This window comes from Euprymna scolopes, chromosome 16, assembly GCF_053919585.1.
Source record: "Euprymna scolopes isolate OS-2025 chromosome 16, ASM5391958v1, whole genome shotgun sequence".
Lineage (NCBI taxonomy): Eukaryota > Metazoa > Mollusca > Cephalopoda > Sepiida > Sepiolidae > Euprymna > Euprymna scolopes.
Genome location: NC_136497.1, coordinates 26,306,295 through 26,325,902, shown reverse-complemented (window position 1 = coordinate 26,325,902; position 19,608 = coordinate 26,306,295). Strand labels below are relative to the sequence as shown.

General features: G+C 36.9%; 1 protein-coding gene across 3 annotated transcripts in view; it reads left to right on the top strand.

The window, feature by feature from the left end:
• LOC145295892 (lysophosphatidic acid phosphatase type 6-like) overlaps window positions 1–19,608 on the top strand; it is a 232,033-nt gene that overhangs the window by 93,761 nt on the left and 118,664 nt on the right. The window contains exons 1-2 of one of the 3 annotated variants that reach the window (XM_080141648.1): window positions 3,690–4,025; window positions 17,778–17,958. In XM_080141648.1, the coding sequence (XP_079997774.1) occupies window positions 17,794–17,958 (165 nt within the window). In that variant the 5' untranslated portion in view covers window positions 3,690–4,025; window positions 17,778–17,793. Of the gene's footprint in view, window positions 1–3,689; window positions 4,026–16,986; window positions 17,023–17,777; window positions 17,959–19,608 lie in introns of those variants that run through there. The other 2 variants (XM_080141649.1, XM_080141647.1) reach the window with 2 other exon arrangements.

Below are 19,608 nucleotides of genomic sequence, written 5' to 3'. Positions count from 1 at the left end.
GTATATAGTATTGTTGTCATATTTTGGCTGGTGTATCTGCTACTAGTCTCTCGCATCTAGACAAGATTCAAAAGAGAGTCGCCAATCTGATAGGTCCTGAATTATCATCTAAACTTCAGCCTCTGTCCTATCAACGAAATGTTGCATTCCTCTGCCTGTTCTGCAAGTACTTTAATAGTGCTTGCTCTGACGAACTGCAAGCACTTGTACCCCCTCGACGTAAATATCCCCAACAAACCCGACAAGCAGCTAAATCCCACTCCTTCACAGTGGAGATCCCTAGATGTAAAAGAGCCTTCTACTCCAGTAGTTTCTTCCCCAGAATTGCTAGACTTTGGAATTCCCTTCCGGGTCCCTGCTTCCCAAACTGTACTGACATGCAGAAGTTCAAGTGTAACGTGAACCGACATCTTGCTGCCCAACTCCCTACATAGTACCCCTGTAGCTTATGTCCCTGATAGTAATCCCCTGCATCAAAGTGGCAACGTGCCTTGTTTGGGGTGAAAATGTAATAAGAAAATTTTTTTTTAATTCCGTTTGTTGTGTCTTATTAGTATGTGCGGTACATCCCCACATGGTGTTTGGCACTAGACGTACTTCCATAGCCTTTCAGAAATATATATTTCCCACACTACAAAAAAGTTTAGTAGTATATAAATTTAAATGTCAATGTGAAGGTGACTATGTTGGCCGTACTCTTCAACGCTTGGTAGACAGAATGATAAAGCATATCCTTGCATGTTTTTTCCAAGTCACGGGTGTTAAAATGAAATATATTAACGGGCGTGTCTGGGCATTTACAGAACACATCTGGACATTTACAGAGCACATCCGAGTGCCACCTATTTATGAGTCATCCATTGATCAACACCTATATGACACTAAAGTGTGTGGTAAGGTGTCTTATGATAGCTGCTTTTCCAGTGTACACAAGACCGCTCAAAACACCACATTAGTGTTTTGGAGACCGAAAATGTAACCATGCAAAGATCTTTGTTCTGTAAGCATAAATAGTTCTTTAAAAAAAAAAAAAATTGCCCTATTTCGTTAATCTACTTTCAGTTCTACACTTTACAGATAGTGATTTCCTTTCGTTTTTTTTTTTTTTTTTTTTTTTTGGCGATGTTTTTAATTTTTTGTCTTTTCTTTTTTTTTCTTTTTTGCATTATTTTCGCTCTATTCCTTTCCTACGTTTTACTCCGTTCGACTCGAATAGTAATTCTATGTTAATATTAATTTATTTGTTTATTTAAAACTCTATCCGTCAACGATTCACCCATGAAGATATGTCAACCAAAAGGTAGCATGAGTTATAGTTTACAAGGTTTTAGTCGAAATGAATTTTTTTTAAATGATTTTTCGCATAACTTTTAGGCTTTAGCTGAACGGTCTTTTAATTATTAAATACAGGAAAACAGTTTTTGCTCATTTCTTTTTCTGATCATGTGATATTGTCCCCTGACTCATTATGATTTCACTTGTTCTTTTTAAAATTTTAATTACATTTTGTAGCATAAAAATCATATAAAAGTGTGTGTGTGTGTGTGTGTGTGTGTGTGTGTGTGTACACACATTTCCCTGCCAAATAACTCTGTCAATTTTCGGTCTAGAGACTCGAGATTTGTTGAGAAAATCTTTTTAATCTGTTTTCGGCTAGAAATTTGGCTGTTAAGGGATCAAAGTTCAACGATTTGACTTTTGAAAACTCTACCAAACTCCTCCGCCAATTTTGGGTCTAAACACTTGAAATTTTAAATGTAGGTTACTTGGACATGGGTAAAACTTTTTATTTTGATTTGAGACCAAAATAATAAATGTTAAAGGGGTCAAAATTGGGGTCAAAGTTAAAAGAAATTGACCTCTGCGGTCGCTACGATATTACTCAGACATATTTTGATCTAACCATTTGAAATTTTACATAAAGTGTATTCACACGTAGGGCAAGTTATGAACAGTACATACAGCCTGAGCAAATATATAATATAATATAAAGCTGAATGTCTGTGTGTGTGTGTCTGGTCACGAATAGGCTCCTATATGGTTGACTATTATAGAAAACTGATTACATATAATGATAGAAGATGTATCGAGACACACGAATGGGTATGTTTGATCTGGCATAATGATGATTCATTAAAATTGTGGGGTCTGCATTCGCGCCTGGTCCACAAAGTAAGGAAATAAAAAATGTAAAAATTAAAGAAAAATCTTTACAAGTGTTTTTGATATAGATGTACATAAGAATACTTTGATAAGTATGTTTTAACTTAAATAGGGATGGTATAATAAAATTGTGGGGTCTGCGTTCGTGTCTGGCCTCCATAGAATGGTAATAGGTACAAACTTTAATAAAGACTTTTCATATCTATCTGCGTAAGTATACTTTGATAATTATGTTTCAGTTTGAAGAAATATGGTATAATAAAATTATGGGGTGTTCGTTCGCACCTGACCTCCATAGAATGGAAATATGTCACAAAGTTTAACAAGGTTTTTTAATATAGATCCACAGAATATTGTGATAAGTGTTTCAGTGTGAACAGGTATGGTATAATAAATAATAGGGTTTATCTATTCTATTTTTACTTTCATCATATTTTGCTTTGGTTTTGATACCTCCAAATTTGAAGCTATCTCTTTACAACCCTTCCTTTTCATAACCTATCATACTTTCATAAATCAGAGTCCATTTTCTGTAGACTGTTTTTGAACCCAGTCAAAGACGGGTACTTTTGCTAGTATATATATATATATATATATATATATATATATATATATATATTATTATTATTATTATTATTATTTATTTATTTATTTATTTATTTATTTATATATATATAAATAAAATGAACTCATTTTTTCCCGTCGGATTTTGACATTAATAGGATTAAAAATCAAGATATTTCATGCAAATATAATATGCACAAACGGCAGAACAATATCTGAGGTGTGTTATAGGCTTATTATTTCTCAAATTCCTCGATAATCTTAGATTTTTATACTTTTTCTGCTGAGAAGTCACGGCCAAAATCGGTTAAGATCAATGGAAGTGGTAAAATATTTTCTCTCTAATAAATTCCTCCTCCCCCTGCCACCACTTAACACCGTTTGGGGATCGTTCACAAGGAACAGTTGAGAAGAGAACACCGGTTTGGCTTCGTAGTTCTTTCATGTGAAGTTATTTAAAATCACTAAATTAGCGTGCTGGACAATTCACATTATATTTTCACGTTCGCGCCGACCTACCGTAGTCGTTTTTTTTTGTTTTTTTTTTTCCTAAACAACTGGAATGGACTTTTCTTGGTGGCCGAACTGTTAACGTTGCAGATGTTTTTTTTTTTTGTTTTTTTTTCACACTTTATTTTCCTACTTTTACTCATGACTCCGGGTTTGATCCTTCCTACTTACCTACCATAACATTTTTTAACCCCCCCCCCGTCCCGGAAACAAACACTCGGGCAACGCCGGGTACCCCCGCTAGTATATATATATATATATATATATATATATATATATATATATATATATATATATAATCGCCTTTTCTCTTTTAATGGGACATATTTGTCCCATTGTAATATATTGAGTAGAGTTACTTCCCTTACACCATTAATTCTAATGGGACTAATTACGGTTCTTTATAACCAGAGGGCGTGGCTTTTTTTTACGGTGTATCGAGTTTAAATAAAGAGAGCGGGAGGGAGAGCGGCCATTTTGGTGCGATCTTAACCATTGCTTGTTTTGTTATCATATTAATTCAGTCTCGTGTGTTTTTATTCATGTTTAATGTTCCAGCAAGTACACATTATTTGGCAACGAAGCACAAATAATACAGAGAGATAATATGAAAACAATTAAAAAAAACAAAAAACGTGAAAACTCACAACCCAATGAACCAGTGTAAAAGTTGCTGTGTCATTGAGAAACGGATAAAATGGCATTACTAGACACAATTAAAGAGACAGTGCGGAAGAGGAATGAAAGATTAAAGTTCTTTTTTGCTGCCAACGATGTGTTGAGTGAAGGTAAGAATGTGCTATTTTTTATCAATTAATAATGCCAAACATTATGCTATCCTCAGAGGTTTAGCTGAAAACAAGCCTGAGCAGAAAAACTGTGTACTCTAATAGAGAGACACATCAGGCCGGCCTCAAACGAGATACATGAACGTTTTTGTTCAATACGAGGAACTTCAGTGAATATTTGGCTGCACTGTGAAAAATGTCAGAGCATTGCAACTGCGAAAAAAAAGTAAACGAACACACATGTGATCATTTGGTGGTGGGAATGAATGACGATACAGGAATACTTTCTTGGTGAAAGGGTGCTAACATTGGTCAAGGCCATTGAAATAGCAGTGTCCATGCAATCTACAAGGAAACATTCCAAGTTAATGCTGAGAGCACTGACGAGTGAAAGTGAAACGTCCGTCTACAGGTTACCACTGAAAAGAAAAATGTTATCGTTGTGGGAGCAATGCCCCCAGGCTGACAAGTGCCAGTTTAAAAAAAAGGAATGTTGAAATGTAAGCAGATCAGACATACTCGTCGGAAATGTAGACAAGATGAGAGTAGGCCGTCGGGTTCAACAACACATGGGAAGGAAGGAAGGATGGTGAACAATGTAAAGAAGTATTGTTGCACAGAAGAAATGGAAATAAATATGGAAAAACTAGATCTGCACACTTCGGACACTGCCAGTACTAGTGGAACTACTAATTAAGCAAGAGAAGATGGTCATGGAAGTGGACACAGGGGCCTCGTGTTCAGTAATGAGTCTAGGAAAATGCAAGAAAATTGGCCAAATTCAGGATCTTAAAGAAAACCATGTAAAGTTAAGAACATACATTGGCGAGTTAGTGAAACCACATGGGACCACAGACATGGAAGTAATGCAGAAAGCATTAGGTACCTTTGCTGGCGGTGAAAGGAAATGTACCGACACTACTTGGCCGCAACTGGTTAAATAAAGTAAAGCTAGATTGGAGAGCCATATTTCCTTTATATCAGGAAGATTCCCCTTCAAGGTTGGAAAACCTTCTTACAGAATTCAAGTCGGTGTTTAGTGAATAAATGGGGGGCTTAAAGTTGAAAATATCCATTGATAAGGCAGTGAGTGCTAAATTTTGTCGAGCAACACTAGTGCCTTATGCCATAAAAGCCGATGTGGAAAAAGACCTAAATCACCTGGAACCCCAGGGAATTTACAAAAGAGTGGAGTACTCTAGATGGGTTGCTCCCATTGTTGCCAAAAATGATAATGGTGGCATCCGGATCTGCAGAGACTACAAGCAAATAGTAAACCGTGCATCATCATATGACAATTACCCTTTACCTCAGACAGAGGATATATTTGCGACTTTGCGAGTGGGGTCAGAAATTTAGCTAGCTCGACTTGAGCCATGCCTATCAGCAATTGGAATTGGATGAAGAATCCCAGGAATTGCTATCAGGAATTATACCAAGCCCACCAGACTACAATTTGGAGTGCACAGTGCCACGGGGATTTTTCAAAGGAAAATGGACAAAAGATTGAAAAACATCCCCTTTTGCGAGGTGCGTGTGGATGACATCTTAGTTTCAGGTCATGAAGACAGTAGTCATTTAAAGAATCTAATATTAGCTGCTCTGGATCAGGTAGGATTAAAATTAAATAAAAGTAAATGCAATTTTTTCCTCGCTGAAGTAACATATTTGGGTTTTAGAATCAGTAAGGAAGGCACAGTGCCTGTTCCAGACAAGGTAGTTGCTATGACAGGGGAACCTCTGCCACAAAACATTACAGAATTAAAATCTTGCCTTGGGCAGTTAACTATTATCACAGTCATTTACCAAATTTATCAATAATACTAGAGCCGCATCACAGCTTAATCAGGAAAGGTACTCCGTGAGTGTGGGGTGCTGAACAAATAAGGGCCTTTGAAAAAACAAAGATGTTGTGTTCTGCACCCCTTATAACTCGTTTTGACCCATCCAGACCTATTCTAATGAAACTAGACGATTCTCCCTATGGACTAGGAGCTATAATGGCTCATAGAATGGAAGATGGAAGTGAGAAACCAGTGTGCTACATTTCATGAATGCTGTCTGAGACAGAACAGAACTATGCACACATTGAGAAAGAGGGGCTAGCACTGTTTTTTTTTTGTGGTAAAAAGTTACACCAATATTTGTATAGGAATAATTTTACTTTGTTCACAGACCACAAGCCATTATTGGAGCTATTTGCTGCAGCCTAGGTTCAATGCTGGGCACTCTTTCTAGCTGCCTACAACTATGTTGGATTATCGTGCCGGGTCCCTCAATGGAAATGCAGATTGCCTCAGTCGTCTTCCAATCAATACACAGGAACAAGATGCCACACCCAACACTAACAAAATACATATGATGAACTTGATTGATACTCCAGTAGCTGTGGTGGCGATAAGAATGGAGACGAGAAGAGACCTAACTCTGAGTTGGGTGTACAAATACATCATGAATAGCTGGAGCAAGTGCATCGCATACATAGCTATGAAGCCCTATTTCAATAAGAGAACAGAGTTGACATGTGAACATGGTGCAGTATTATGGGAAAGTAGGTTGTAATTTCGGCCAGACAGAGTTTATATCTATATCTGGTGGCCAAATCTAGATGCTGATAGTGAGAAAACCGGAAAAGCTTGTGGAACTGCATGCTTAATCAAATTAACCCCAGCACAAGGCTCATATTCATTGGTGGGAATATCCAAATTTTCCATGGGAAAGAATCCACATAGATCATGCGGGTCCATTTTTGGGACACATGTTTTTGGCAGTAGTGGACACTTATTCAAAGTGGACAGAGATATGTATAATGAAAACATCTTCTGCAACAGCCACAATTGATAAAATGAGAGGGATCTTTGCAACACATGGACTGCTGGTATTAGTCGTGAGTGATAATTTTTCCTGCTTTACAAGTCAAGAATTCAAAGCATTCATGAATGTCAATGGCATTCGGCACATTTTCACAGTTCCTTACCACCCATCCTCAAATAGACAAGCAGAGTGCAGTGTGCGCACATTCAAGGAAGCGCTTAAAAGGATGGAAACAGACCACAAGGCAACACTCAAAACCAAGTTGAACAAATTTTTATTCACCTATAGGATAACTCCCAACTCATCAACAGGGGTTTCTCTAGCCGTGATGATGTTTAAACAGCAGTTAAGAATGGTGTTTCATTTGGTAAAGCCAGGCACTTATAAAGCTCTGGATATGAAAAATAAAATTGAAAGAGGAGCAAAGTGATGGTATCACTTCATGAATCTAATATGTACTCTTTTGTAATTATGGATCTGCTCAACGATGGATTGAAGGTACCATTACCAGACAGTTGGAAGCAGTGAATTTTGAAGTGGAGATTGGTGGAGGAATAGTAAGGAGGCATGCGGACCAGCTTGTGTAACTACCATTAATGGCAGCAGAGGAATTGGTGCCTGAGATACAGGCAGACAATGGTGCAGAGAATCTTGAGAAGTCCGGCACACCTGAAGTTTCTGGCACACCTGAAGTTCCTGAGGAAAGTTTAGTACCTAAGAGCAGACATATGGATGCAGGGACTCTCACAGTGGTGGAAAAACCAGCATCACCACCCACTCGCAGGTCAGGACATATTCGGAGACCACCCACATTATTGAACAATTATGTTTGTGATTCTAAGTAAGATTGAAGGGACGTAATATATTGGGCAGAGTTACTTCCCTTACACCACTAATTATAATGGGACTAATTATGGCTCTTTATAACCAGAGGGCATAGTTGTTTTACGGTGTCTTGATTGTAAATAAAGAGAGCATGGGAGCGGCCATTTTGGCGTGATCTTAACCCCTGTTTGTTTTGTAACCATGTTAATTCATCTTGTGTGTTTTTATACATTTTTGTATGTTAAAATCCACTATGAAAATAGCATTCCAAATTTTGTCGTAACGATTCATTCACTGAGGGGAGGGGGACCTGTGAAATGAAATATACTGGTCACTAATCATGAAATCATACATATATTGAGATTTGTAAGTTTAAAAAGCTAGTACAATGCAGAATTCTCGTTTAAATAAACATTTATTTGTTTTAATCAACTAAGTTTCATCAATGTTTGTGGGTCTTTTTTTTCTTCATGTTGTTTCAAAACTTACAAATTTAAACAACGTTTACATTGAAGAAAAAAAATCACTAATTCATTTCACGTGAGTCACATGATTTCCTCCTTATTGGAACATGTGACAATATCGCATTGGAAGAACATATGGATTTTACTTTGTTAGTGCTAACATGCCACGAGGAAAGATAAATAAAAATGTTTATTTAAAAAATAGAATTCTTCATTGTACTGGTTTTCTAAACTTACAAATTTCAATTAAAGTTTAAGCAACGCTTACATTGAGGGAAAATAAAATGACAAAAAGTCTATATTCCAAATTCCAAGATGTTATTCATCTTACCGGTTATTTCTTTCAGTGTCTTAAAATGTTCAATTCTTGACAGCACCTGTTTCGTAGCACAGAAACATTCTTATAATTATGCCAATTTTTAAATATTTTCCACCTTGATTCAGAAGAATAAGAACTTGTAGCATTCACTACATACAGCTGGAACAAATCTTCAGCAGAGACATTTTCAAAGCAATCATCTTTTCAAGATGCATGCGTATGAAGAACACGCAAAAACACCATGTCATGATTTGCCCATCCGCACACGTGTGATAAAGGAACTATGTTATGTTCCACACACACTAATACAACACACAGACTGGAATGTTCTAGAACTCGCTTATATAAGATTTTGCCCGCAAAAATCAAACCAGTCAAGGATGCAATTGTACGAGTAAATATCAAAGCTGCCTGTCCTTAGCAAATACGCCCGACTCCATCCTTGTGGGAATGTAAACCAGACAACATGACTTTGCACGTCATGCACCTAAATTCTCAACATGGAAAGTTACCATATCGAACGAGAATTATTTCTTCTTTTTAACAAACTACTGTTTTCTTAACATACACACGCACACATGCATGCATCATGCTTACACATTTGACTATTTTCTTCCCTCCAGAAAATAATCACGTGTGTCCTTCAGTACATGAAAATCAGTAATCATAAACTTTATGTCTTTCCCATGAAATACTTATTAGCAAAGATTATGTTTAATGAACACTCGTTGCATAAATCTTAATGTTGGAATTATTTGAATTACTGTTTCTTAAATGGTGATACATTAGGGGCCATTTCGTGTTAAAAGTTTATTTACTGTACCCATCTGAACGCAAGAAAATCATGATTAAAATGTGTATGTCTCGTGTAAATTTTATTTCATCCCAGTACAGCGATCTTGAGTTCTTTGTCAGATGTCGTTATTTTTCTGAAGCTATTCATGTTTTTTTTATATTATATGAGTGTGGATGTGATTTGGTGGAAGCTTTCTATAAATAGGAAATCTCAAATTTACCTATAACAGTCTTAGTGATGTTCTATTACTTTCGACTTCTAGAGATTCCTGCATCTGCAACCTTGGTCTTAAAAATCGATAGATTATGAATTGGTGAACACCGACTCACACCCCATATCCTATAAACTCATTAACTTTTAAAAGAAAATAAAAGGATATAGGCAGGCATGATTACATAAATCTGAAAAGATCAAAAGAGTAGTTGCAATTGTACTTTATTATATTCATGCCATCTTTGATGTATATATATATATATATATATGTATGTATGTATATATGTATGTATGTATATATGTATGTATATATGTATGTATGTATATATGTATGTATGTATATATGTATGTATGTATATATGTATGTATATATGTATGTATGTATGTATATATGTATGTATGTATATATGTATGTATGTATATATGTATGTATGTATATATGTATGTATGTATATATGTATGTATATATGTATGTATGTATGTATGTATGTATATATGTATGTATGTATATATGTATGTATGTATATATGTATGTATGTATATATGTATGTATGTATATATGTATGTATATGTATATATGTATGTATATGTATATATGTATGTATATGTATATATGTATGTATATATGTATATATGTATGTACATGTATATATGTATATGTATATATATGTATGTATATATATATGTATATATATATATGTGTATATATATGTATATATATATGTGTATATATATGTATATATATATGTGTATATATATGTATATATATATGTGTATATATATGTATATATATATGTATATATATATGTGTATATATATGTATATATATATGTGTATATATATGTATATATATATATGTGTTTATATATGTATATATATATGTATATATATATATATATATGTATATATATATGATGTGTATGTGTATATTGTTATACATTTGGAAAAATGTGTAATAAATTATTTTTTATTGATCTTCAAACTTAAAAGAGAAAAAGTATAAACAACAGTTGGCAAGAAAGTAAAAAAACAAAGAAGCAGTTGGCATTTTGGTAGGATTATTTCTTTGGCCATCTATATTTGACTTGACTGCCAGCATGTGTAACCATGTTTTAGGTGAAAGGGTAGGTGGTACTTCGCTTCCTTACCCGGATTTAGATATATCTAAGGCTTTTGACAGGGTATGGCATGAGGGTCTCCTCAGGAAAATTAGATCATACGGTATCACTGGTAGAATATTTAACATAATTAAATTCTTCTTAGATAAGGGAAAAATCCAGGTTGTCCTCGACAGTCGTACGTCTAAAAAATATGATATAAATGCGGGAGTGCCTCAGGGGTCTATCTTTGGGCCTCGGTTGTTCCTAATATTCATAAATTACCTCCCTGACATGGGTATATATACTGATGAAACCACACTCTATAACAGGCATGACAGGATAACAAATGAACACATATCTAAAGAAATGGCAGAAACACTAGAGGATGACCTCCGATCTGTAGTGGAATGGGGACAAAAATGGATGGTCACATTCAATGCTGCCAAGACTAAACTAGTTTCATTAAATAATTACAAGAAACCCTCTGTACCACCTATAGCAATGGCCAACGACTCTTTATCTGAGAGTACATCTTTCAAACTCCTTGGCCTAACGTTCACAGGAAACATGAGTTGGAACAATTACATTGAAGGCATTGCCAGGGCCGCTGCAAGAAAGGTGGGCTCTCTCTACCGTGCTAGACAACTACTAACACCCGAAAGTATCCTGTACCTCTATAAGACCACCATTCGCTCATGTATGGAGTATTGTTGTCATATTTGGGCTGGTGCATCTGCTACTAGTCTCTTGCTTCTAGACAAGGTTCAAAAGAGAGTCACAAACCTGATAGGCCCTGAACTGGCATCTAAGCTTCAGCCTCTGTCCCATCGACGAAATGTTGCGTCTCTCTGACTGTTCTACAAGTATTTTAGTGGTGAATGCTCTGACGAACTGCAAGCACTTGTGTCCCCATGACGTGAGCACCTTCGACAAACCCGACAGGCTGCTAAATCCCACCCCCACACTTTAGAGATCCCTAGATGTAAAAGATCTTTCTACTCCAATAGTTTCTTCCCCAGAACCACTAGAATTCCATTCCAGGACCCTGCTTCCCCAACAGTACTGACGTGCAGAAGTTTAAGTGTAACGTGAACCGACATCTGGCTGCCCAAATCCCTACATAGTACCCCGGTAGTTGTTGCCCCTGATTGTAGACCCCTACACCAAAGTGGCAATTTGCCTTGTTTGTGAAAATGTAACAAAAAAAAAAAAAAAACCGACAGAAAATATATTTGCCTTCTCTTTTATTATTTTGTGCTCAAAAATCCGCTTGTCATCTGCCCGTTCCATTATGTAAACAAAACAGGGGGAAAAGAGGAGAAGACCTGTGAATAGGAGGAGAAGGAAGAGAAGAGAGAGAGAGAGAGAGATCCTATGAACGAAGGGTGGGAAAAAAAGAGAAAGAAAGCTTATAAATGAGAGAAAGGGGGAAAGAGATGATAGAGAGAATCTATAAACCAGAGAGAGGGATTGAGAGAGACAGACCATATATATATAGAGAGAGGTAGACTGTATAGAGAGAAAGAAAGGGTACTGACAAGAGTCGTCAACAGTCAGTCGGAGCTTTGCACTGAGAAGCGAAGGTTGAGGGTAGCAAAGACAGCGACAACTACAATAGCTAACGTGGGGCAACCAACACTCTCGCGCTTGCGTCTAATGAAAACATGAGTGAGAAGGAGTGGAGACAATCGGGAAAGCGAGAGGAATCACTACGTACGTGTGAGCGTAATTGATGACAATATTGGATGGTGGGAAATACAAACCATTGAGCTATTTAGCAAAACAAGAATAAATCCAACGACAAGTGAAAATCGAAAGAATGGCAAAATACTAACGACAGACCAGTGATTTGTATGAGCTTCAGAAACGAGGATTTGCAGCAAACAACGCGCATACATAACATCTGTAAACAATGAGGAAAGGCGATTGAAAACAGCAGAGAGTCATTACGCAACATATATAAACAAACTATAAGAAAGTTCAAAGGAATACATTTTAAAAGGAAACTTTTCATCTCTTTCATATATTTTATGATTATGGCAACAACATATTCTTTTTCTTGTTTTGATTCTCATGTATATATCCGTTGCTATCTTATGTCTTTATGTAGAGTGATGTGGTTCTTGGTTGATTAATTGTGTCTAACTGTCGGATATATACTCGAGAGTACAAAAAATGAAAAGAATATGCTGTTGTAATAGGCCTACTTATGATCCATCCCAAACAGAACAGACAAACTTTTTTTGATATGAATATGGACTGTTACATGTTGGTTATTATTTTTCTCTCAAATTTGAATGACATAATGACATAAGATTATTTCTCTTTTAGATATATATATATATCGTTAAACTTATGACTCACGCAGCAGCCGCCAATAGCGTAGTGGTTAGGAGCCTTGACTGTCGTACAAACAAAAACAGTAAAACAGTACCGTATGTGAATGACTATAATGCTCCTTATCTTGAGTTGAGCATATTGATAAGTGATATACGAATTACCATTAGCGTATAAGCGATGATCTTTGTGTAAGCGTAAATGCTAGTATATATATATATAAAACTAGGTTAGTTTTGTTGTTTTAATGCATGGGTTTCTTACTTTAACAATAACATTGATTTCATAAATGATTTCTCCGACTCTCTCTCTTTGTGATGGCATGACTTTGTGATGTCATCCAGTGTGCACAGACAAACAAACAAGATATATACATAATAAATACTAATAAATAAGATTGTTGTGGGGCTGGTCGTCCGGGGACAATCGTTCCGACAACTAACAAGGTAGACACGGGCAAAAAGTAAACAGCAAAAAAGGCAAAGAAGAATGACAGACACAGGTTGTTTGGTTAAAGACAAGGGTTCGTCTTTTATTTGTAAATGAAGTGTGAAATCGTGTGATCTGGGTTCTGGTTGTCCAGAAGGTTGCACGTCACTGGAGGGTAAGATCTGGAGCGCTGGACAGGTACTCTAGATGTAGCGTGGTTTAGGGTTGCTCGCTAGGTCGGGACGATCGGCTGGCCGTCAGGGCAATTCGGAACGGACAGTGGTTGCATACCAAAGGAGCAAGGTGCATGTGAGGTTGCAGGCCAGAGGAGCGAGGTGCAGGCGAGGTTACAAGCCGGAGGAGTGAGGTGCAGGTGAGGTTGCAAGCCGGAGGAGCGAGGTGCAGGCGAGGTTGCTGGAAGGTTGCAGGAGGAGCTGGAAGCCGCTGGAGTGAGCTGAAGGCACCAAGGGCTGGAAGTCGCTGGAGGCACCAAGGGCTGGAAGGCTGCAGGAGTGAGCAGAAAGCACTGGAGACTGGAAGTGAAGTTCGCTGCTGGTGGATCTCAGGAAGCAAGCAGTAGTGAATCGCATTGGTAGAAAAGCTTAGTAGCCCTGATAAGGGCTGTTTGAACTGCTGCTGGGAATCTTTCGACTGGTGGATCCAGTCGATGTGACTGGTAGTGTCAGTCGCACTTCAGGAGCCTCCTCCTACTTCCAGGCCGATCTTGTATTTATTTGCTTCCCCGCTGAGCAAATTAGGCACAAAGCCATTTTTTAATGTGGCGAGGGAAACTAGCTCCCCCGAGGCGGCACTCTGGCAGCGTCCAAAAACATAGCAAAACTGACTAGTATGAAGGGTTTCCCTCACATTGACCAGTAACTGATTGCTACAAGAGCCATGGTCTTATATGTGGAGGCAACTCCACGTATGGTCTTTGCTCGCGGCATCTGCCAGAACAGATACTACACTTTGGTCTTTGATGCCCGGGCCAAGAAGGCCCAGGCCATGGCCTACTCACAGGTCGATCTGCTGTCGACCTGATTGGGATGAAGCGGGCTGTATTCATTTGGGAGGAGTAATATTAGTGGTGTTGCTCCCCACAAGACACACAAACGACTCTAATTAACTTTAAAACGACAGTGTTGCAGTCAAAAGTGGCTTGGGAGTTTGTTGATTCCATTTAAATTAATTTCGCCTAGAAGTAAAAAGTCAATTGCTTGCATTATTGGTGTTTTGCTTGATATATTTGAATTTCCACGTGGATAGAGGAGTCGAGGACAGAAAGAAAGGGAAAGTGAACGTATTCACTGAACCCGAGTATTGTTTATATGTTTAGCGTGCGTTAGCCTATTGCGTCCTTTGTTTAAGGGAAGGGAAGGTGAAGAGAAACAGCAGGGGTGAAGAAAAAAAGAAAAAATGAAGACAGTGATTTTGAAACCACAATAAGGTATCCGGCCTTCGAACTAAGATCCACGTGATATGTTCTGATGCTTCACTTCAATGTGTCCTAAGTTAATGTACCCTGAACCTTTCTATACTAAAGCAAGTTTTATTTTTGCAACTGCCAGAGTGCCCCTTTTTGGGGAGCTGGTTTTTTCCCCACATTAAAAATGACCTTGTGTCACATTCCGCTCTCGTGGAGAAATAAATAAATACAATATATATAATAAATACTGAACTAATATATAACGTATTAATCACTCCACGAGTGAGGACAAAGAATGTTTTTGATTACGATTTACAAATCAGACCAGAAATTGCCGAAACAATTTACGATTTCAAAGCTGAAAAAAAAAAAAAAAAGAAAAAAGAAAAAAAGACAAATGGAACTAAGCATTTGTAGGGGAAAAGAAGTTTAAGTGAAATTAAATCTCTCTGCCCCAAACAAAATAATAATAAAAAAGAATAAAACAAAATGATACCTCTTTTAAAATGCACTGCATTTATTTTTCAACAAAAATAACAAGATGAACAAGTAAAGGTCCAATCGGTAAAAGTTTTTGAGAAATCATTATGATTATTCTAATCATGTTAGATGAAAGTCGTTCATTGAGTTAATAAGATTAGAAGGTGAAAGTTTTGTGTGAAAATAATGTCCATATTTCAAGGTTTGTGTTTTAATTGGCGAAGTCTGCCTTATTCAAAAGTCGCATGAGGAAAGTAGTCCGTTGTTATTAATTCTTATAGGAAATGTACGGAATGGGTGCATGTGTACATAAGTGCGATTTTTGAGTGCCCACGTGGCGTGTGTAATTATGGCTTTGACGACTTTGACAATGACGATGTTATGAAAACGAGAGGCATGTTCCCGTTGACATCGAAGCGAGAAGGGAAAAAGAAGGGAATAAAGAATGTTTGATGCGTTTTTATACATTTTGGACCGACTCCAAAACAAGATTGCTACTGCTGATATTTTGGTTTTTGGAAAAGCGTTTAAAAAGCAATCTTCTAAATTTTCTCATTGGTCGCTTGTGTCACGTGATACTGTTGTCAACTACGTCCGCCAGAAATATGTTCATTTTACTTTTGCTGTTGTGAGAAAAGTGTGTGGGCGTATTTGAAATTATGCTGTTGCTGGAAGAACTTATTTTTGTGCAAAATGCGCGGGGAAATTGAAATGAATAAATGTTCGTTTATTTGCGCGCACGTGAGTGACTGCACACCTCTCTCAATAAGTAAATAAAATCAACTCATTTTTAATATGAAGCGATTGAAAGAAAATGAAGAAGTGATTTAATTTAATGTCGGTACTAATTGACTTTTCGGCAAAGGCTCGGTCGTTTAAATCATAATCGGAAACATTTATCCTATTGATCTTATTCTGGAGAAGTACCGAAATAATTTGATTAAAAAAAAAAACAAACAAACATACGAACAGCATAGTAAAAAAAAAAAAAAAAGTGTATGTGGGGGGGGGAGGAACCAAAATAACGGTGTTACTTTCATTTTGTGGCACTAGTGCAGTTTATAGATCGTACTGAAATAATAACGTTAGAAAGCCATTCTTAACATGAGGAAAGGGGGTTAACTATTGTGTACCCAACAATTTAATAAACAAAAGATACAGTAAAAATGGAATCTAACTTGAAAAGGCTTTAAAATCACCCACAAAAAAAAAAAAAAAAAAAAACTAAGCTCGACCTAAACTGCATGAGTTCCTATTTACATTGCCTCCCCACGGGACAGAGTTAGACACCAGGGTTGTTTTTTAACGTAGAGAAAAGGAACAAAAATAAAAATTGTCTCAGTCGTGAAGGATTTCTCCTCCACTGACAGAGAACAAGAAATTGAAGTGTAACATCTGAAGAACAGATACTACACTTTGATGTATTTATTTGCTCCCCCACTGAGCAAATTAGGCACAAGGAAGGCCGATTTTTAAAGTGACGAGTGAAGGGGAAATGGGGACCAACTCCCCGGGGAGTAGCGGAGCTGGATAGTGACAATTGGTATGAAGGGTTGCCCCTCCCTACATTGTTGACCAAGGTCTTATATGTGGGGTCGCCCCCACATATGGTCTTTGCTTGCAATATCTGCCGGAAGAGATACTACACTTTGATCTTGCCCCGAAGGCCGTTACCCGCTTTGTTTTCGCCGTGCTAGGTATAAACAACTTGTTTGCTGTAAATCTCTTCACATTTAAATTGAACTGATAACTTATAGTCGAAAAGATCGTCAATATCGACCATGAGATGTAAAGGTAAAACAAAACAGCTGGTGTTATCAGATGATTAATAGTAGTGGTAGTGGTGGTGGTAGTAGTAGTAGTAGTAGTAGTAGTAGTAATACAAATGTACTCGTCGTACTCGTACGGTCGTACGCATTATTTGTACTTAACTTATCATTTGTTTACTCTCATTCTATCTATTATTCTTTTTATTTCTCTCTTCTCCCTCCCTCTGTTTCGTTTTCTGTCTCCCTCTTTCTTTCTCACTTCCCCCCTCTTTCTCTCATTTTCCCCTTTCTCTTCGACTCCCTCTTTTTCTCTCCCTTTGTGTGTGTGTGTGTGTGCATATATATATATATATATATATATATGTGTGTGTGTGTGTGTGTGTGTGTGTGTGTGTGTGTCCCTCTCATTGTGTGTATATATGTATATCTTCCCCCTCTTTCTCTCCCACTCTCTATCTCTCTCTTCGTCCTTCTCTATATATCTCTCTCTCACTACCTCTTCTCTCTCTTCCCATATCCATCTCTTTCTTTCTCTCTCTCATATATATATATATATATATATATATATATATATATATATATATATATATATATATATATATATATTCTATTTTTCTTTCTTTCTTTCGTTTTGTCTCTGTCCCTTTCTCTCCCTCCCCTCCTCCTCGCTCGCTTTCTCCCCCTCTCTCTCTTCTAAACAATCAGGTGTTATGACGTAAATAGCAGCAGCAGCAGCTGCAAAACTCTGAAACTGATAATTGCCTTCTTTTTCCATTGCAGTCAAAAGACTTTCTCTATGGATTCGCAGTATTCAAACGAATTCCAAGATGGGATCGGTACCAATTTAGCCGCCATGAACGAAGGAAAAGAGACACCCAAGGGATTAGTGCTTAAAAAAGCCCTCGTAGCATTTCGTCATGGGGCGAGAACTCCCCTATTTACAACTTCCAATATTCCACAAGTAAGTTATTTACATTCATTATTATTCCGGACCGACCACCATTCTCACCTTCGTTGTGATTACATAAACAACGTTTCGCCCGATGTAATCTTCTTTAAATGAACCTTTTTTAACCTGGGAACTTATACGGAATTTTAAACTGAACCTTGAATTTAATCCACGTGGGTAGATTTTTCCTGTTCCGCCAGCCATGATCGGCTAGTAATTGTTGATTATTGTTTTAGTTCACTATTATTATTTCCTATAATAAAAATTGTACCATCAACCCCCATAAAACTGTCACTTAGCATCGATTGTTAATCAACGCTATTAACCATGAGGCCATATGTCTATATGTATAATTCGAGTGTTAAGTTTGGGGAACCTTGAATTTTAATCTCCTTTGTGTAGTATCAGTACTACTTATTATTTTGGGTCAGTTTTTTTACTATCGTGTTTTAACCAAAACTAAAAATGAGATTTATTACTATTTTTGGTAAATTTTTAGTTTACCGACCCCTCGGCATTCACCTTTAATTTGTCGACTTTTATAGGTTTTCGGGTGCGCTCAGGACGAATATCGCATTTATTTTTTGCGCAAATACGCAGTTATCCGTAGTTGAAGACATTCAGTATCCAACGTAATCTCTATCATTTTTAATGGCGGCCATCTTGTTTTCCAATAACGAAAAAACGCTAAAAAAAAAAAAAAGGCTAAATATACCACATATAACTGGAATCCCCTCTTCCCCACCACCGGCGTTGGCGCAAAAAAAAAAAAAGAAAAAAAGTTTGTTGTAGTGGGAAGGGACAAATTCCAAGAAATCTTGAGCGAAAGGTAAGAACGTAAAGACAAGACCACAAATTAAAAGCAGCATTTAAAGTAATATTTATTAAAATAAATTAAAAGGTAAATATTACCTTTCGCTACAACAGAACACTGACCACGTTAAAAAACGACCCTGGTGTCTAATCCTGTCCCGTGGGGAGGCATAGTAAATACGTATAACAGAACACCGACCAGACCACTAATTTGTGTTTTTGGTGCTAATGCACTTTACTGGTTCGCGCTATTTTTTAAATCGTATTTCCAAGTTTAATTAAAGTTTTTTTTTTTTTTTTTTTTTTTATTCAATTGTAAGTTTAAAGTACAGAATAGGTACAAAACACCCTCTCCTCCCCATGTTAAGAATGGCTTTTTAAATAATAACGTTATTATTTCAGCACGGATCAATAAGTGCATGAGTACCGTTTTTTTTTTTTTTTTAATAAAAAAAAATTTTTTTTTAGGGATATTCGATGTTGCTGGCCACAAATCTGATGATCAAATCCGTCGCAAATTGACGGTTTGCATGGTATTAACCCCTTTTAATTGATAAAAAAAAAAATTAAGTTTCCACGAGGGGTTTACAAATGCCTGTTTTAGGTTTTTCGTTCTTTTTTTTTGGGGGGGGGTATTCAATTATAGAACTTGTGTAGTTTAACATGTGCTTCTGCAGTTTAATTAACCATTTTTCCATAAGTAACGCGCCGATAGTTACCGAGTAGAATACTGTTTAACATTTCACCGCCACAACACACCCGTCCCCGCCCCTCCACTACTTATCTACCTCAAATTTGTGATATTCGTTTTCAGCACCACCGAAAACCTATAAAAGTCGTCATTTTAAA